This window comes from Wyeomyia smithii, chromosome 3 (genome assembly GCF_029784165.1).
Source record: "Wyeomyia smithii strain HCP4-BCI-WySm-NY-G18 chromosome 3, ASM2978416v1, whole genome shotgun sequence".
Lineage (NCBI taxonomy): Eukaryota > Metazoa > Arthropoda > Insecta > Diptera > Culicidae > Wyeomyia > Wyeomyia smithii.
In genome coordinates this window covers 261,611,833-261,630,473 of record NC_073696.1, presented here as the reverse complement: position 1 = coordinate 261,630,473, position 18,641 = coordinate 261,611,833, and the positions used below count along the sequence as shown (strand labels likewise).

Below are 18,641 nucleotides of genomic sequence, written 5' to 3'. Positions count from 1 at the left end.
TTACATCCGCCACGATATTCATAATGCGATTCGAACTTATTCAGTTTGAAAATGTAACACAGCAACAATAAATCGTACGCAAGGATACTGGATCTTTGACCGAATCGAGACAACTTCAAATGATCGGATATCTCCTCGTAAGGTGATCCTCTTTATACCGAAAGCTATTGCGCGTTTTTGATCTATCTGAAGATAGGCCTCTTGAAATGTATAAACGCGGAGTCTCTCTAGGTTCGGTCAACCGGATATTTTCTATATAACAGATCGACTAACGACGTCTCTCGTATTCACTTCGTCTGCTCCAAAAAAACGATCCCGCGAAAAACACACCTGAAAAACGGAATATAAAAATGATGCGCGCTTATTACGGAAACGAACCATGAGTATCTTTCTTGCCAAACACCGCGATCCTCTGCGTACGACGCGCGTGAAGTAGCCTTTACCACTTGTAGCAACCAGCTATTTGTCAATCTCGAGTACACGTTGGCCGCGATTTTTTGGAAGGTATACATCGCGTTTTCGTTAGTCACGATATTTATCGACCGAACGAAATCTTCGGTGAGACATGAACAAGCATCTGAGTAAACTCCGCGAAATCACTTAATTTCGAAAACGTTCATATGAGCAAAACTCTCCCAAACCGGAAACGCGGTTTACACCGAAGCATTACGCACGACCGCTATTTTTCCTTCTACCGACGCAGACGCTCGGGGATACGACATTTCGATGTGAATGTTACCTATTTAATAGAAAAATTGGCAAAGTTTCATGCATACAAAGCCTTCATAATTTAAAAACGAAGTTATCCATATTGACCAATATATAGTCTCAAGTTTATTAACAAAATGCCGAACCAGTCATAATTGGAACGTATTATATAAAACATCTGCCCAAAAGCTATAAAAATCGAAAAAGTGAAGCACAATATTTTGGCTATCATTACTGCACCATAGTCCGACAATGACATTGGTAAATAGTGTGCAGTTTATAGAAAACCCTGCTTTTTAAATTTCAGTTCCAGGTCTATTTTCGTACAAGAATAAAGATCTTTCGTGATCTTTCCCATATTTTCCATTACATTATAGAAAAGTTATTGGTACCCATCTTTAACATCGACAACCGCCTCCCATCGATAACACCGCTAAAATCCTAGTGTCAACGACAACCATTGATATGTCGCAGGTGGCACAAAGCATGTGAACCACCTCCCGCACCTGAAAATCATCATATAGGAAAATTATCAACTGCTTCACCAACATACTATTTTCATAGGTGATTTTAAGGAAACGAAGCAAAAATACTATTTGAATTGTATATATAAAAACCCATACGGAGCGGTATAATATAGAATTAAAACGATGAATCCGCGCGCAGTTATTTTTCCATAAAAAAAGGTTACTTATCTTGCGTAGCATACGAGCTATTTTCTCCATTCCTTCCACTCAAATCCTGAAGCCCTACTAGTTTTTTTTTATTGTCAACGTTTTTGTTGATATACGGCGTACAAAATGCGGGCACCGAGTCACAAAATGTGCTAGGCCGACCAAGAATTCAAATATTTGTCTATTACTAATCCAGAATATCCTCGAGAAAGCAAACGCGGTTCTTTGAAAGGCATATATCGCGTAGTCATTCGATTAAACACGATATTTATCGACTGAACGAAACCTACTTCGATTCGCGATGTATTAATATAGTTTGCGCGAGCTGATTCCGGCTAAACGGTGATGATGAGACAGATATTATCAAATATCTGGGTTCATTTTGCGAAATCTTATAAGTATAAGTAACAATACAACATTTTTAGTCTATTTAAAACATGCCGAAATAAACATTAGTAATTCAAAGTGACTGAGTTTTGAAAATTTAGAATAATTATGTAAAATTTGTTTAGGAGCTAAAAATTTATTCAAAATCTAGAGAAGTCATAAAAATTGAATGCATATCAGAATTATGTTATCAGATTATTATTCCACTTGCGTGCTACACTTTCTCAAGCGATTCAAGTTATGTTCTGGTGCAGTTCGAAATCAGAGACGTATGATTCCAGTATGAAAATGTTACACCGGAGTAACGTGTTCGACATTAAATGTCGCACGAACCCACCAGCAAAGGAATCGTGAGGCATACCCTGTATTAGGCAGCCTATACACCAGAGAGACGCAGAGACACCCACCGTTAAGGCAACTGTCAACATCAAAACGGATAACGGCAATGCAAAATTATACAACTCGCTTGTTTTGATGTTGACAGCCTCCCCAACGGTGAGTGCCCCGTCATCTCTCTAATATACAGGTTCACTACCCTGTATAACACACGCTCACGAACACGAACAATCTAGTTGCAGTACAAGTGAGTTACAAAAAATACCATTGAGAATAGACGTATTTGCGCTAAAGCGACCCACTATCGCAGCTGACCCATAATTGTGGAGGCACTGTAATTCGAATACTTATCTTGACGAAATCCTAAGATTTTTCGTATGTGCAGGTCACCATTCTAGTCGCAACGAACTGTTTCATTGCGCACCATCAAATCCAACAACGTATGCGCAGACTTTTTCCGCTGCCTTTACAGAACCAAACATAAGCAGACCCCTTCCATGGTTCTCTCCGCGTTCTGCCTCTTAGCAGATGGTGCTGTCTGTCGGATTATACAATGCACTAGAGAGGAAGAAAAAAAATCTCCCTTAAAAATCACGAACACAACACTGAACTTCAAGGCAGCCATTTTCGAAGCAGAAAAGAATTATAAACCGCTAAACACTTGTGAATTGCACATTTACTTTAAATACACTGGGCATAAATTATCAGCCACAATTACAACATAGATTTCACATTTTTTTAGGTAATATATACTCCGAAAAGCGCGACATTTCCGGACGTAACATGTAAACCACCGACACCCGACGAGCGTCCGACCGGCTCTTCCAAAAAAACACTCATAAATTTCGAAACTAAACTCACTTTTACTTTTCTTACTACTTTACTCACTAACATTTATAGGTACAACAATGTTAAACAAATTTTTACTCGAAATATAATGCGAGTGAAAATTTTGACATCCGATTGCGGCCATCCACTTCATAATTTTTTAATCTGTTTTCGCCAAACTCGAGTTTATTGGACTCATTAGTGAAGGGTAGTCGTTTTGTAGCAATCGTTATACATTTCTTGTTGAGCCTCACTATTATTATCCTCTAGTAGAGGAGAGAATAGGTAACGTGCATATTTTCAGTCTACACGGATTATAAATATGACACGATTTAATAAAGTTGAAAAATGCAAATTTAAATTGTGGCTTGCTACTGCTTGTGCAATAATACCTATTGAAACATCTGTAAAAAAATCTATTGATAAACGGAACTATTCTTCACACTTTTTTGAGACAGCGCAATATTTACGTGCTTTGCTGCGATATACTATTAATATACTACGTACTGATTAGTGAACATTCAAGAGTTTTTCATTTTCGACCCAACTTGCAAATACAAATACAAACTTGTGTAACTTATTTTGTGTAAATCATAACTTTCATAGGATTTTCATGTATCAGCTGAAAAAATGTTGATTTCTGATCAAAACGTAATTTAAAAAAAATGTTTTTGAATGTCTTTCGATTGTGTTGGATTACATGGTACATGGGTGAGCTGTCATCCAACACATTTGAACAGTTTTTTTATTCTTGAAAACAGGAAGACAATGATAACCATTTTTTAAAAACCGCGTTTCACTCAGAAAACGTTTCAATCAGAAATATTAAAACTGGTACAGCTTTACGAGCCAATTGTCTTGATCGGGATCGAGAAAATTGAAATTAAAGTCACTAAAATATGTCTTTCTAGTTCGAAACACTTTTTTCTAAGAATTCCAGCGGATGAACAAAGACCGTAGGTTAGGCTTGATGATGGCATTTACCCTATTTACAAAATAAGGCTATCGAGCCAACTGACGCAACTTTACGGTGTTTAACTCGGTATTTTACGTGCTCTGCTCACAGTTTAGTGATCCTGAGATCGAGCCTGTAAACGTTGTGGAATTTAATGTAACGTACGAATTAGTTAGGCGCAATGTACTTGTTAGATTATACTTGAAATCCGTTTTCGACGAAATAGATTGAGTCAATTTGACATAAAAGATTAATGTCGAATTCGTTTTTGAGGGACGACTACACCAAAACTACAACCCCACGCATGCTCCTGTCTTTTTTTCAATGCGATATGACAGTTGTAGCACGCGGGGTGTAGTTTTGATGTAGTACCTCCGAAAAAAAGAATTCGACTTAAAATCATGTGTACAAATGGAATGCAGAACGAAAGTGTGCTTTCAACCTTTCTATTTGACTTGAAATTTTGGCTTTTGACGAGCTCGGGACTCATCCTAAATTTTTCCAAATTAATTAGTAAAACAGTGCAGCATTTCAAAAAGATTGAATTCTTATTTATGCCTTTTACTATATTCTTAGATACTTTAACACCTTGACCATCGAGCAATCTAACGTCTTAAAAATTCAATAATCCCTGTTGAAATCGACCCCTTTCTCGTTCAGTTCCTGACAGGGAGGGGTGTACACACACCCGTATACCTACCCAATTCCGATTGTACTACTAGCAAAGGTTCCAGCCCCTTTCGGTTTCACCCTTCTGTTATTACTCCGCAGTAAGAAAAATAATGACTACCTATTGTTGGTTGCGAAAATGAAATGAACGGCAAAGTAAATAAGTTTTTTTTGCTCCTATCGCAGAGGCAGGTACTCGAAGTGCATGCCTGTCCTCTAATGCATGAATGACGCTGGTGCTTCCATCATTGTAGGTCCTTGCGCGACTGCTAACGAAGGGATATCAATCTTTTAAGTACATAATGACTGCTGTGCTGGAAATGGTTGATTAATTTTTAATCTCAAAAGCTTGAAAGCTATAATTTCAAACCGACTCAGGAAATCTTTCAATTCTGCATCTGTTTCTGCTATTTGCTGTCAGTCTTAGAACTGTTAGTTAGCTCTAGGCATTGAATCTGTATAATTTGAATGTTTCTATTTATTATGCTTAAAAAAATGTCTTTAATTCGGAAATTCGAAATCACGATCAAGCTTTCATTTATGCATTTCAAAATCTACCCAAAAATGCATGCCCTCTACACAAGGCGCATTAGTATAAGATTGAATGTAGTAATAGGCTCGATTATTTACCTAAAAATAAGTTGTAGTAAATTGACAGAGTCTTGTACTCCAGTGTAAAATACAGAAAAACGCTGCTGTTTTGCGAAAATCCACAAAAATTCCTAGAAAATGGTAATCAGGAACTGCCAAAGGTCAGAATAATTTGCAAAATTTACTGTTTTCTGCAGTCTGAACATTCTAACAAGTTAACAATCTGAAATTCTTAACTTCCAGGTTTAATCTGGACGCCACTCCAATCTGCGCTCCACTGTAACTGGAGCGGTTGGCAGCTGTTGTATTGTTCGTTTAACTGTACGGATAACCATTTCATGTTCGACGTCGAACATAATTCACAACATGATTTTCATAAATACGCTTTCAACATGCACGCTTCGATAACGAGCGGAGAGGTAATTTACCTGTTAGCCTAAACTTCCTCCGAAAGTTCTCAGTCACATTTCTTTTTTTGCTGTATAATTTTCACATTTGCGATGATTCTTCTGAACATCTGGACAACTGGTGATGTAAGAAAGCATACTGTATGTCTGTGTTATGCAACGAAACGAAGCGTGATTGGTTTTGTTTGTCTCAGTTCTTGTTGTGCATGCTCTATACAAATAACAGTTCCGATGAGAGCAAATTACGAATCATACCCAAAATCAACAAAACAATGTTATAATCCACCTTACTTTTTTCACTCTTTCTCAAAGAAATCCGGCAATCCGCATTATAGCTTTTATTAAAATGCGAATTTGCAAACAAAAATTAAAAGAGTTTGGCGATTCTCATATTTTTCATATTATTAATACGGTAAACAATGATATCAAACAAAACATTGAAAATCTATTGAAAAAACTTTCTAATTCTATTGAAGGAGCTTTAGAACTTTATAAATTTAGTGAAAAGTCATCAGAACGTTGGCTGATTTTTTTTTGAAAAAAATATTCATTACACTCTAAATTTTGAAATAATCCTCAAACTATATTAAAACAAAATACCGAAAAGCGCCAGAATCCATCCTAAAAGCACTCAAAAAAGCTAGAAGGCTTTCAAATGTGCTTTCAATAAACACAAAATGCTGCACAACAGCTGCTCAGTTTTTTAATCATCGATCCAAAGAACTCAGCCTGTGTCCGAATATTGTTGATCCTCGACAGAAATCAACACAAAATCATACATCTTTCATTACTTTCATAATATTCTGATTTCATTCATCCCAATCCAGTATAACCTCTCAGAATCGGATATACCGTTTTGGGACTTTATTTCTAGCTGCTAATTCAGTAGTCATATGCTTAGAACATACGATTCAATAGCCCAAAAAATGTAGCTAGGTAATACATCATGACCCGAAACAGTCCGAAAATGTGCCATGATCAGAACAATTTTTATATGCAAAATTTTTCTACTATTCAATAAATACTACAAGGTATACAGCCCTAGGGTTGTATGAAATGGTGACGTGGGACTAAACACTGTAATTAGGGGATTTTTTTGTTACAAAATATACAAAGTCTGCAGACTTCCTAGGACATTTTTAGATAACGTTTTTTGTGCATGTTTTTCACCCTGTACTTTGAAACATTCTTTAAGCGAAACAGTTCACTGATGTTATCTATATTCCATTTTAAGTTGTGAATAAATATGTCATGTTTCATAAAGTATTGAATTTGAGGTATTAGGTTTTGGAAATCTCAAGTAATTTAACATACAAACATTTCCCGTTTTGGCTCAATCTCACCCCCGTGGCTTAATCTCACCCCGGCAGACGGTACTCCGAATAATTGAGTCCGACCTGTATTTGAAAGAAATTACCGCGAATTAGCTATATATTATTGTTTTTGTAAAATAGTTTCGACAAACGCAATTTGTTCATGATTTAGTACGATAATAATGATAAAAATGTTAATGAAAATTTATGTACCATGAAAATAGTCTAAATTGCTCCGATCATGACACATTATCTTAGAAGGTATTACTTACAGAGTTATGAAATTTTTTTCCAAAAATCGGAAAACCCTTAGCATTAGATATTATTATATAGAAATAAAACAATGATGTCAACGTAGAGATTTGCGACCAAATTGGAATGAGATTTACGCAATGTTTTCTATCGTGAAAAAAGTCAAAGCCCTGGATCATGAATAATCTTAATCTTCTAGTAGAAATTCGGTCATACGATGACTTGCTTGATGAACAATTTCGGATATCGACTAACTACCGGATAGAATTCGAATAGACTAACTACCACGGAGACATCTGCAGATGCGGATGCGCATGCGGATGTGTGATTACGGATGCAGATGTAGATGCGGATGTCAATTTTCATGCGAATGTTCCGCATTCGCGGATGCGGATATCCCTAGTATCCCTTGCGTTTCATTTTTCTTATTTCACATGACCATGTCCCTCCCCAGTGCAAAAAATATTTAAGTGAGCAGTAAATACACCAAGGAAAATTTTTCAATGTTTCATGAAGTTATATTTTTTTCAATATTTGCATGCTATGATGCGGATGCGAATGCGCTACTACTCCCTACTAATTAGGGATGTTACGGATATGATTTTGCAGACATCTTCAACTTTCATCTTTTTCAACAATATTTTATAAAGCGATATTTTTTCATTATCTGCATGGTATGATGCGGATGCGAATGCGAATATCAATTTTCATGCAGATGTTCCGCATTTGCGGATGCGGATACGGATAGCCGTAACATCCCTACTACTAACTACCAATAATTTCTGAGATTCAGCAAAAAATGTATTTTGTTATCTTTAATCGGATTTACTAACGGAAGAAAGGACATTTATCAGTGGAAGATATGATATAATCCTAGAGAGTATTCGGTATAAAAAACTGGTACGTTTTGGTGAAGATTTTTAAACTGTTCAAGTGGACCTGTTTTCATCGACCAATTTTTTCATTCAAAGAATTTTGAGAAACCATCAAAAAGTCTTAAGGGGTTATATACCTTTTTGCTCGACAAAAAAGAGGTTAGTTTTGTATTTTTTTAACGTGTAGCACCTTTTTTATTGCTAAAAGTAGTGATTTTCTGAAAGTTCAGCTATTCAACAACAACAAAATGCTTTTGTTCATAAGAAATAACAATTATTCGTGAAGTAATGGCCGTTTCCCCAAAACGCTTTTTTTGCAGAGGTTTGCGGTGTTTACGATAGAGACCCAGTAGATCAACTGAATTGAAAAAACTCATATTTTTTCATTTGTTTAGAAGTGTGTCGGGTATCTCAACGATTTTATAGGTATTTTGTTTTCAGTGGAAACAAAGTTAAACTTCGTGTATCAAAAAACGATCGTTCAATGACCGGGGAATTTGATAAAGAACATTGAAAAACGATGAAGAAAATTGATTTAGTAGTTTCATCGCATCCGTAAGCACGGCAAAGTCATTTGTTGAGAAACACCATTTCGAGATAAACGCATGTAAAGTTTCAAGTTTAGCTTATGCGGCCGTGAGGCCCGCTTCAAATCGCTCTAACTTTCTCCTTATTGCTCAGATCTTTATGAAAATTTGTGAAAATGATCTCCAGAAGTTGTGCTTTAAGATAATGCAATATTTTTTTTTCGATTTTTTGAATACTAAAAAGGTATATAACCCCTTAAATGCAAGCTTTTCAAAGGCTGTTTCGCGATTTTAATTCAGTTAGATTACTAAACTTCATGAATGCACTGCTTGATGTCTGGTTTTAAAAAAAATGCATTTCTGTTTGTTAAAATCGTTTTTTGAACTGCAAAAAGCTATATCACATGTTGTAATAATATTGGGTGAGAGAAAAAAACATCACGCGTAGGATCATTTTTGAATCACTAAAGCTCCGAAAAAATGACTCAAGAAGATTCTGATTCAAGTCAGATAGCACTTATAGTTGGATATTTTTAAAATAATAATACAGTCATACCTCGATATAAGGCAACTTTATTTTTATTCCCGTTACGTTATATCGAGCTACGTTATATCGAAGTAAAAAAGGTTACTCAAAGATGAGCGGAAACCTATTTCCCATAACCTATCAGTATTTTTAAACCTTTCTTATACCCATTTAGAAATATTTCCAACAATCAAAAAAGATTTTTTTTTTAAATTGATACAAGAGGTTACTCTAAAATGCATGAAAACCTATTTCCCATCACCTATCAGTATTTTCGAACCATTCTTATGCCCATTTAAGACAATTTTCAACAAGCAAAAAAAAATTTTTTTTAATTGACGCAAGACTGCTGATGGTTACTCAAAGATGCGTGAAAACCTATTTCCCATCGCCTATTAGTATTTTTAAACCTTGCTTATGCCCATTTATGACAATTTTCGCATTGGTTTCATTGGTTTTAAAACTTACTACAAACATTTTTTGAAAACAGTTGCTGTATCATTTATTTCCAATTTCAGTACATCTTAAAAAGTTACGTTATATCGAGGTTGCCTTATATCGAGATATGACTGTAATAATAATGGTTTTAACCAGTGGTTCCCAACCGGGGGTCCGCGACTGGCAAGGGGGCCGCGGGACTCTTCTAGGGGGGCCGCGACGCTCTTGGTAAACTTGACAGGTAATTGAAATTTCTTTCTAGATATCTCTGTGTAAGCGGATTTTCAACTCTTCTGCGTATTAAGACCAAGACGAAAACAAATTAGACTTGCAGGACGACACAAGACTATGAAACGCAGCCTCGTGTTGTATAACTTGTATTTGAAATGCTTTTGGGTGACCGCAAAGCTCTCTGTACTTCGCGAAGGGCGCCGCGGTATTTTTTTGTTTAGCAAAAGGGGTCGTGGAGCCAAAATGGTTGGAAAACATTGACCTTATCAAATTCCTCATCATTTGCTGGTGTTAATAGCGAGACTGGAACATTAAAATATATTAGGGTGCTATGAATAAAAAAAATGGTTAGCTTTTTATCAAAGAGCTAACAGACAGATACTAAAAAAACAAATCATGCTCCGAACGCAAATATTATAAAAGAATAGTTGCATCCCAAAACAGTCAAATTGTGTAAAGTAAGGCTGATCTTCATTTTCCTTCACAGTAAGGAGTAAAACGGGACAAATGATTTCAAAAAGCGGGGTAAAGTACAAACTATTATTCGTTACTTTGATGAACCTTCCAAAAAAGCACTTTAGCATGAAATTTACAGTAGAGTGTGATTATTGGAAATAAGATCAGGAAGTTTGTCACTTGAAGATCGAAATTTAACCTAACAATTATTATGGTTCTCGTGATCTGCAATCGCAGTTTTTCGTTAGTCCATTTAGGTACCTGCCATTTATTATAAAGAATATCCATCTCAGGGGTGCGGTATTACCAGAAAGGCTCATACTGTACTCAGTAACTGTAGCAAATTTCTGGCAACTTAGTTTTTTGTTTTCATTTCGAAAGATATTTTAACGGTGCAACTGTAGTGGACTCTGTTTTCATAAATAGTTTATCACAACAAAGTTTTTTTTTTATTTTTTTCAAAAAGTGTCCAAAAAGCGGTACAAAATGATAAAACGGTGGGACGGTTGAAAATGGTTGAAAAAATATTAAAACGATGCGTTTGGTCAACGTTTGTAAAATTCACCAAGATGATAATGATGTTCGGCTACAGGGAAGCAATTTAAAAGGACGCATAACAAACGTGGTGGAGTTTGGAATCGACCTACCAAGATAAAACTTTTTCTGTCTCATTTAGTTTATTCCCAAGTTGGAATACAAACATATTCGGCTATTGGAAACCGCACACACGGTTGTGCTTGAAATATTATTATTGTAGGGTATCGGCTCTATTATCGTCAGGTTTTACCTGTTATGGTCCGGGGAGTTAATGAAGTCATAGAGAACTAATATTTTGCAAAGAGGTACTCTGCATTATGAAGAACCATCATGCAAGAAATTGACGATCTTGGACATCATTTACCCCCTGAAGATTGAGCCGAAATCCTATATTTAAATTGCAAAAACGTCTCAATCAATTCAAATTATTTTTGAATCAATGTCAAATCAAACAACAATAATGTACAGATATCTTTTAATGAACGACGCCAACAATAACATGTTGGAAATCACAAATAAATCAAGAGCTTGTTCCAACTGATGCTGGGGGCAAATACACCCTTGTTTTTTCCAAACAATGAAAATAAGCCTTCTCGACTCAACAGGATAGACCGTTATTATGCAACCATATTTCGACCATTTCTCTCTTTTGCTCGTCTGTGGGTTTTACTTATCAACAACGCGAACCTCATTCGTGCAATTGGTTCTTCATCTAACAAATGGTCTCTTCGCGAGCGCAAATGGCTGCTTGACGCGACTGTTGGGGGACGGAAAACTCAAACCTGAGCGGTGGCTTGGTGACATTTTCTAGTTGAGATCTATTCATGCCTAACAAGGGCGTGACGTTGATTCGTAGGTTTTTTAAAAATCAGCGTTCGTCTGCGATGATTCTTTCTCAAACTCCTACATATTGAGTTGGGTTCGGAATGTACTCCCCGTGTACTGTGGGTTTTTTCTTGCGTGTAACCATGGAATTTTCGAATAATTTGTATTTGTTTTTCTGCCAACCATTTGCGATATCCTTATGTATATGCGCTTTGAAGGGTAGGTAAGTACATGACGTCTATGTAGAGGATGAATTGATCCTTCAACATCGAACAATGGAATGGGGGTAGCAATACAAATGAATTCATGCGTGGAATATACGAATCGCTATAACATGCTGAGCTGTCGAGTTGGTTTTGAAATACATTTTCATTTATTAGGGCGGCGAGCTTCTTCTTGTCTTTCCATGCAACACAGTAAATGTTGAATTTTTACAACCTAATTGTATTATGGTTCATAATTTTAACCGCATCGTTTCCTCACCTGTCATGCTTTTCAGATAACTCAAAACTCACCTATTGGAACACACACAACGATTTCGATAAAGGAGACTTATTTTCATTGCTGCTGATAAAACCGCAGACCTGTTATCCAAATATCAATTGGGATAACCACAATTGAGTTGCACCTCACAGGAAGGAAAACGCAATCTTTCAATCGAGTGAAACTTTTCGGCGCCAATTTTCAATGCAGTCAGCTTTGCCTCGAAGGACGTGTGAACGCTAACCTTCGCCAAATCGTCTTCCGTGCCGGCCATCCGCAAACCGCAAACAGTTTTCCGATGAGTCAGTACAACTCATACAAATTTGATGACACTGCCTGCCTGTCTAGTGGACCTAGACCACCCGTACCAGGAAAAGAAAGTCGTCGTAAGGTAAGTTTTGGATTTGTAAAACTTAGATTACCTCGTACGCTTAGTTCCAGGACAGAGCAGAGCGCTTGAATATCACTTTCAGTATGAAATATACTGAACCCTTTCTTTTGAAACAACAGCTTAAACAGATCGGTATAGCAAAAAGTATTACTGATCTAGAAATTTGCTTGTAAGTCATTTGAACGATGTTAGAATTTCTGTTAATGAGAAGATATAAACACCTCATATATTTAATCCTACTTGTATACTCTCAATGTCCTTTTTGATAATGAGTTTTTATCGTAATTTGGATCCAGGTACCTACCTTTATTTTGATAACTCAACTTTTGTGAGTAGGGCGAGAAAATATCCAAGCTTTTTTGCATTTGATTACTTGCCTTTGATCGCTTAACTTTAACATTCGGTATTTTATGGGTTTCGTGTTTTTATAGGGAAATGCTTGAAATAGTATGTATGTACTTTATACATATGCAAAAATATAATTATGTTTGTTCGAAAAAAGTTGTAAAAATTACCAAGTTGTTTTGTCACATAGCGTGGATATCCGCATAATCGTTACATTAATTTTTGAACTTTTTCGTCAGAAAGCTGCCATCTACATCAGCATACACTGTAACTCGGAAGTTATTCTGTCCCGGTAACCAACCAACGGTGATCCATTTCAGGAGTTCAGCTTATGGTCGTTGAAACCAAGAAAAACTTCAATTCCGCTGTGTTATATTCCAAAAGTAACTTGAAAGTGACGGCATTAAAATATCGTTGTCATACTTTCAACAAATCTAACTTCAAAGGTTATGTTCAATGTATACATAGTATAAAGTAGTACTTTCTTCATAATATTAAGTTCAGTTGAACTATCCATTTGCAAGATATTTTGGGAACAATGCATTTAAGGTCAAAATTTAAAAGTGTCGTTTACTCGAACAACAAATTTTGCAAATGTTACAACTTTGCGATCATGGGTAGTGCATATGACACGAAGATTTTTTCCCTTTACGGAAGTGCTTGTGTCATCACAGAACAACGGCTTTTTGCATCCTGACGGTGAATCAGGAAGATTTGAAATGACTCAATTATACGGGACTTAACGCAGAGTTGAACCTTGAGGCACACCTACTCTAACAGAAAATCTATAAGATTTTGACTTCTGGTACACAACCTGTAAAGTTAGACTAGCCCCTTTTGTTCACGTGGACATTTTCTTGCAAAGAAAAATTGTAAAACGATTGATTTTGTGGTTTAGTTTGTGATAAGCCATGAGAAATGTTAGCAAAAAATAACAATAATTATTTCAGACTCAGCCCAAAACCACCTAGACCAGAAAAGCCATAAATGAAAAGAATCCCATCAAGATTAAGCCTAAAAGGGCTGAGAAATATACCAAAGGATTAGAAAAGATCAAAGCAAACATTGACGTTACAGAAAATTTTTGTAAATTGAGCGTCAGGAAAAGGTTAAAAGTTACTTCAGAAATTTATCCCAAATAACCCTAACTAAAGTTTCTTGAAGAAAGAAGAAAGCATATAAAAGTTTACGCTAAAAAACATCCCCAAAATTCAGAAGAAGTCGAAATAAAAATAGTCTTGCATACAACTTTAAGTGACTAAAATATGTCATGGGAAAAAAATGAAAATCTAAAAACGTAGGAGAAGTAAGAAAAAACTTGAATTAAAATTAAGTTATGAAAATTCCTCGAAACGGCTCAAATATATTCTAAACAAAAAGAATGTTCTCACAGTTTGGAAAACCCAGGATATAAAAACATAATCAAAAATGCACTCTGAAATAACTGGAAGCACCTCAAAGGCATACGAAAGAAAAAAAAAAATAGCAGAAAGGCCACAACAGAAATTAGTTTCAAATTGAACAACAAAGCCATTCGAAGCAGCAGAGAAACTTTTAAACCAAAAAACTTCTAAAAATTGATTCCAATTAGTATCTAAAAACCTTAAAAAAATCGCAATAAACCAGAAAAAATTCCAAACTCAAGCAAAAAATATATCGAATTTAACTTAGAACGCATAAACACGCTCAAATATATCCTATTTTACATCAAATTCTTGAGAGGTTCTCGACAGGTCTGAAGAATCTTTCTAAAAAAAAACGAAGAGGTCATGAATAAAGTGATTCGACATTTATCTGGAATATAGCTGAAAATGACATTTAATTTCCATTTTTTTGTGAAAAATATCGTAGATATTATCGTTTTATTATTTTATCCCTCCCGTGGACAAGCGTGGACATTTGTGTATGGCCCCGCCGCCACTGATAATATGATCCGTGCGCAGGTCTACCGTACGCTCATCGTTGTTGAAATTATTTTTTCTAATAATAATAATAATCTTTGAATCGAAATATGAAACGCAGGAAAAAAAACGGGAACATTTTTGTCTAGATTTTTAGCATATTTTTCTCACAGATAAACGCGTAAATCGTGAGTTTAGCTTATGTGGCCGTGACGAAACGCGCTTCAAATTGCTCTAGCTTTCTCCCTGTTGCTCAGATTTTTATGAAAATTTGTGAATGTGCTCTAGAAGTTGAACTTTAAGACAATGCAATAAGAATTTTTTCGATTTTTTAAATATCGCACGAATATCTGGATAAGAATTTTGTTGTTCGTAACAACGCCGATTTTGTCGGGTTTCAAAGACAACATTCTTACGGTCTCCTCTTGCCTATCTATGCATTCGGTTCAATTCCTGCCTTTATCCAGGACTCATTGCTCATCCCTAGTAACAATATTGGTTTTATCAAAAAAATTCAGTGCTCAATACAGCCAAACTTACATAATGTTATTTCAATGTTATTTTAAAATAAATAACTGCAACCTCTCTGGAAAGATGTAAATAAAAAAAAAACATCCGAACCCGAAAGCAATGAGCGTCGCTTAAATCTATATTTTTTGAGTCTAGTTTGCATGCCTCAAAGTAGTTGCGTAACTCATGTCCGACACTGTAGGTTAAACCGATATTTACGGAAAAATGTGACAGCTGTCATTTATTTCTAACCGAGCACTCAGTGGTGCCGTTCTTAGCAATGAATAAGCGAAACCTGGCAAAAACATTTGAAGTATGGTGTATGGTTACAAAACAAACGTTTTGACTGTAAAAAAAATCAAATACCCATAGAGTGCTTTATTAAAGATTAAAAATATTTTTAGTGTCTGGCAAAGTTGTAGATAAAAATTTTGCTCATAAAAAAATAAATATGCTGTTTCCCAGAAGTTGCCATCTTACAATACAAAATGGTGTCTGAGGTAAATTTGTAGCTCCTTGCATCGTTCCGGTGTTACTCATATTGGGTGGTATATGGTCACTTTAGGCTATTTTTCAGAAATCGGAAGTCGCCATCTTGGATTTGAAGACAATTTCTGGCCTCTGACCATCATTCTGGTTAAAGAAACGCCCATATTGGGTGGTATTTGATCATTTTTCACTGTTTTTCAGTAACCGGGAGTTGCCATCTTGGATTTTAAAATGATATTTGGAGACATTTTTCGGATCGAAACAAGAAGTTTTCATCTTAGTTTCATTTGTATGAGTCCTCTATTCCAGAAGAGGGAGGGGTGCCTTACACCATAAAAAATTTTCTTGCTCTAAAGAACCACAACATATCAAATTTGGTTCCATTTACAGGTCGGACTCGATTATCCGGAGCATCGAAAAAATTTATCATTCCGGATAATCAAGTTTTCCGGATAATCGAATCACAGAAAAAAATGTTCAAATTTCCTATCAACGAACATAAAAAAATCCTTTTTTATTTTACTTAAATGATACTTAAATGATAACCAGAAATCATTTCGGTAAAATCCTGAGAAGCAAAAAAAAATAAATTGGCATTTATTATTTTCACTTAATTCGAACATGTCCCAAACATGCCGAAAGTGACATCAATGGTAACAAATCTTTCAGAAGGGATGGTAAACGTAAATTTTCAAAACAAAAATTTAATAAACACCAAAAAATTAAATTCCGGATAATCGAGTCCGACCTGCACTTGATTATTTCTCGAGATGAGAAGAAATTTATGTTTCATTTGTTTGGAACCACTTTCTCACAGAAGAGGAAAGGGTGTCGAACCATTATGGACATATTTGTTTACTATAAAAACATTCACATGCCAAATTTGGTTGTTTTTGGTTGATTGGTTCTCGAGCTGTGCGAAATTTGTGTTTTATTTGTACAGAAGAGGGAGGGGTGTCAAGCCATTTTAGATATATTTGTTATCCCTAAAAATATCCACCTGCCAAATTTGGTTTAGTTTACTTGGTTAGTTCTTGAGATGTGCAAAAATTTGTGTTTCATTTGTATGGAACCCCTCCGTTCCAGAAGAGGCAAGAATGTCGAACCAATATGAACACTCCAAAAAACATCCACATACCAAATTTATATGGGACCCCTCCCTTCCAGAAGAGGAAGGGGCCTCGAACTATCTTAGTCACCTTTCTCGGCCCCTGAGACCCCTGTAGACAAAATTTTACTCCGATCGTTTTAGTAGTTTCCGAGCCTATTTGGATCAGACAAACAGACAGAGCTGCATTTTTGTATGTTTAGATTTTTATAAGAGCCCTTCCATCCAGAAGTGGGAGAAGTGTTGAACCACCATTAAAATATTTTTTGCCCCCAAAAAGCTTCACATGTTAAATTTGGTTCCATTTACTCGATAAGTTCTTGAGTTGTGAAAAAAAAACTGAGTTTCATTTGTAGGAAACCCCACTCTTCCAGAAGAAGGAGGGGTGTCAAACTATTATGGACATTTTTGTTACTCCTAAAAACATTCACCTGCCGAATTTGGTTCCATTCACTTGGTTAATTCTCGAGATGTGCAGAAATTTGTGTTTCATTTGTATGGTACCCCTCCCTTCCAGAAGAGGGAAGGGTGTCGAACCAATATGGACATATTTGTTACCCCTTACAGAAGCGGGAGGGGTCTCGAACTATCTTAGTCACCTTTCTCGACCCCTAAAATCCATATATACAAAGTTTTACGCTGATCGGTTCAGTAGTTTCCGAGCCTATTTGGATCAGACAGACAGACAGACAGAACTGCATTTTTATATGTTTAGATTCCTAATTTTTCACGAAAAACAGCTGTGGGAAATGCAGCAAAGTCAATGTTACAAAAACACGCCTTGTACTCGAAAATCTCTGTGTACAAATATACACTGCTGTTGGGTTAGAAGATTTTAAGTTAACAGTGAACAAATTTAGTTGTCACAGACTTGGTTAAAAAAATCCTGATTTAATCGCTGAATATAGTTGCGTGTATTGATGATTGAAAACTAGATATCGTAATCGCAAAGCTTATATCTTCTCCTTCTCATATTGTCGTTAGAATACTAGCTGATATAGCATTTATAATTTGAAAAACCTCGTGATAGAGAAATTAGTAACAAATAGTTATATTAGTACAAATTATAAAGTTTAACTTCTTTTGCGTTAAAATTAATTTCTTATTTTATTGTTCTGCGTTGTTCTAATTTAATCAAACGAGAATGAACGAGAGAATTAGCGTAAATCAAAAAAAGGAAGACAAATTCAACCTCTTTGACAAGTACTACTGTAGACTTCTTTTGTAAAAAAGGTGCCAATTAGCTTTAATTCTCACACCCATAAAGCTTAATTTGATTCTAAAAAGGTGTTGCCAAACCAGGAAAAAAGCGTTGTCACAAAATCTGTCAAGTAAAGTGAGATGTTTTTATGTCAGTGCGGTTTATCCTAGGCGCCACGAATAATGCAGAAACCCTGCAGGCTTTCAAAAAAAAAACACTTTTAGTCATAATTTAACCATTATCACAAATACGCTGCTTCGCACAGTTTTCCAGAAATAGATAGATTCGGTATGACTTGTGATAAATACCTTCTGCTGATTCACCCTGGAAAGATAATCTTAGTTTGGCGTTAAATTGATGCATAATTTTTAAATCATTTAAAATGCATTTTTTTTTTGATTAAAATTAAATAATCAGTGATCATTACGTTATTAACCCTCTAGTGCCCAGTGCCGCCTTTAGACGGGCTTCAGTCAAACCTCAAAAAAGCTTCAATAAATACTTGAATAATGTTCATAAAGATGTATAGTGATTCTACCGAAGTCCGCCTAAAAATTAACTTTGGCTCTAGAAGGTTAATGGGAAATGTCACTAAAAGCGAGAAGTCAAATTGACACAGACTACCTTTCTAGGGTTAAGATCGTTACATCCCTTTAAGAATGGTTTCAAGTTATCCCT

At 35.7% G+C, this 18,641-nt stretch overlaps 1 protein-coding gene across 7 annotated transcripts in view; it reads left to right on the top strand.

Moving 5' to 3' along the window:
• Positions 1-18,641, top strand: part of LOC129732888 (axin) — a 36,931-nt gene that overhangs the window by 13,540 nt on the left and 4,750 nt on the right. For 6 of the 7 annotated variants that reach the window (XM_055694271.1, XM_055694274.1, XM_055694267.1 and 3 more), the window contains one exon: positions 12,035-12,409. In XM_055694271.1, coding sequence (XP_055550246.1) covers positions 12,317-12,409 — 93 coding nt within the window. In that variant the 5' untranslated portion in view covers positions 12,035-12,316. Of the gene's footprint in view, positions 1-5,391; positions 5,568-12,034; positions 12,410-18,641 lie in introns of those variants that run through there. The other variant, XM_055694273.1, reaches the window with a different exon arrangement.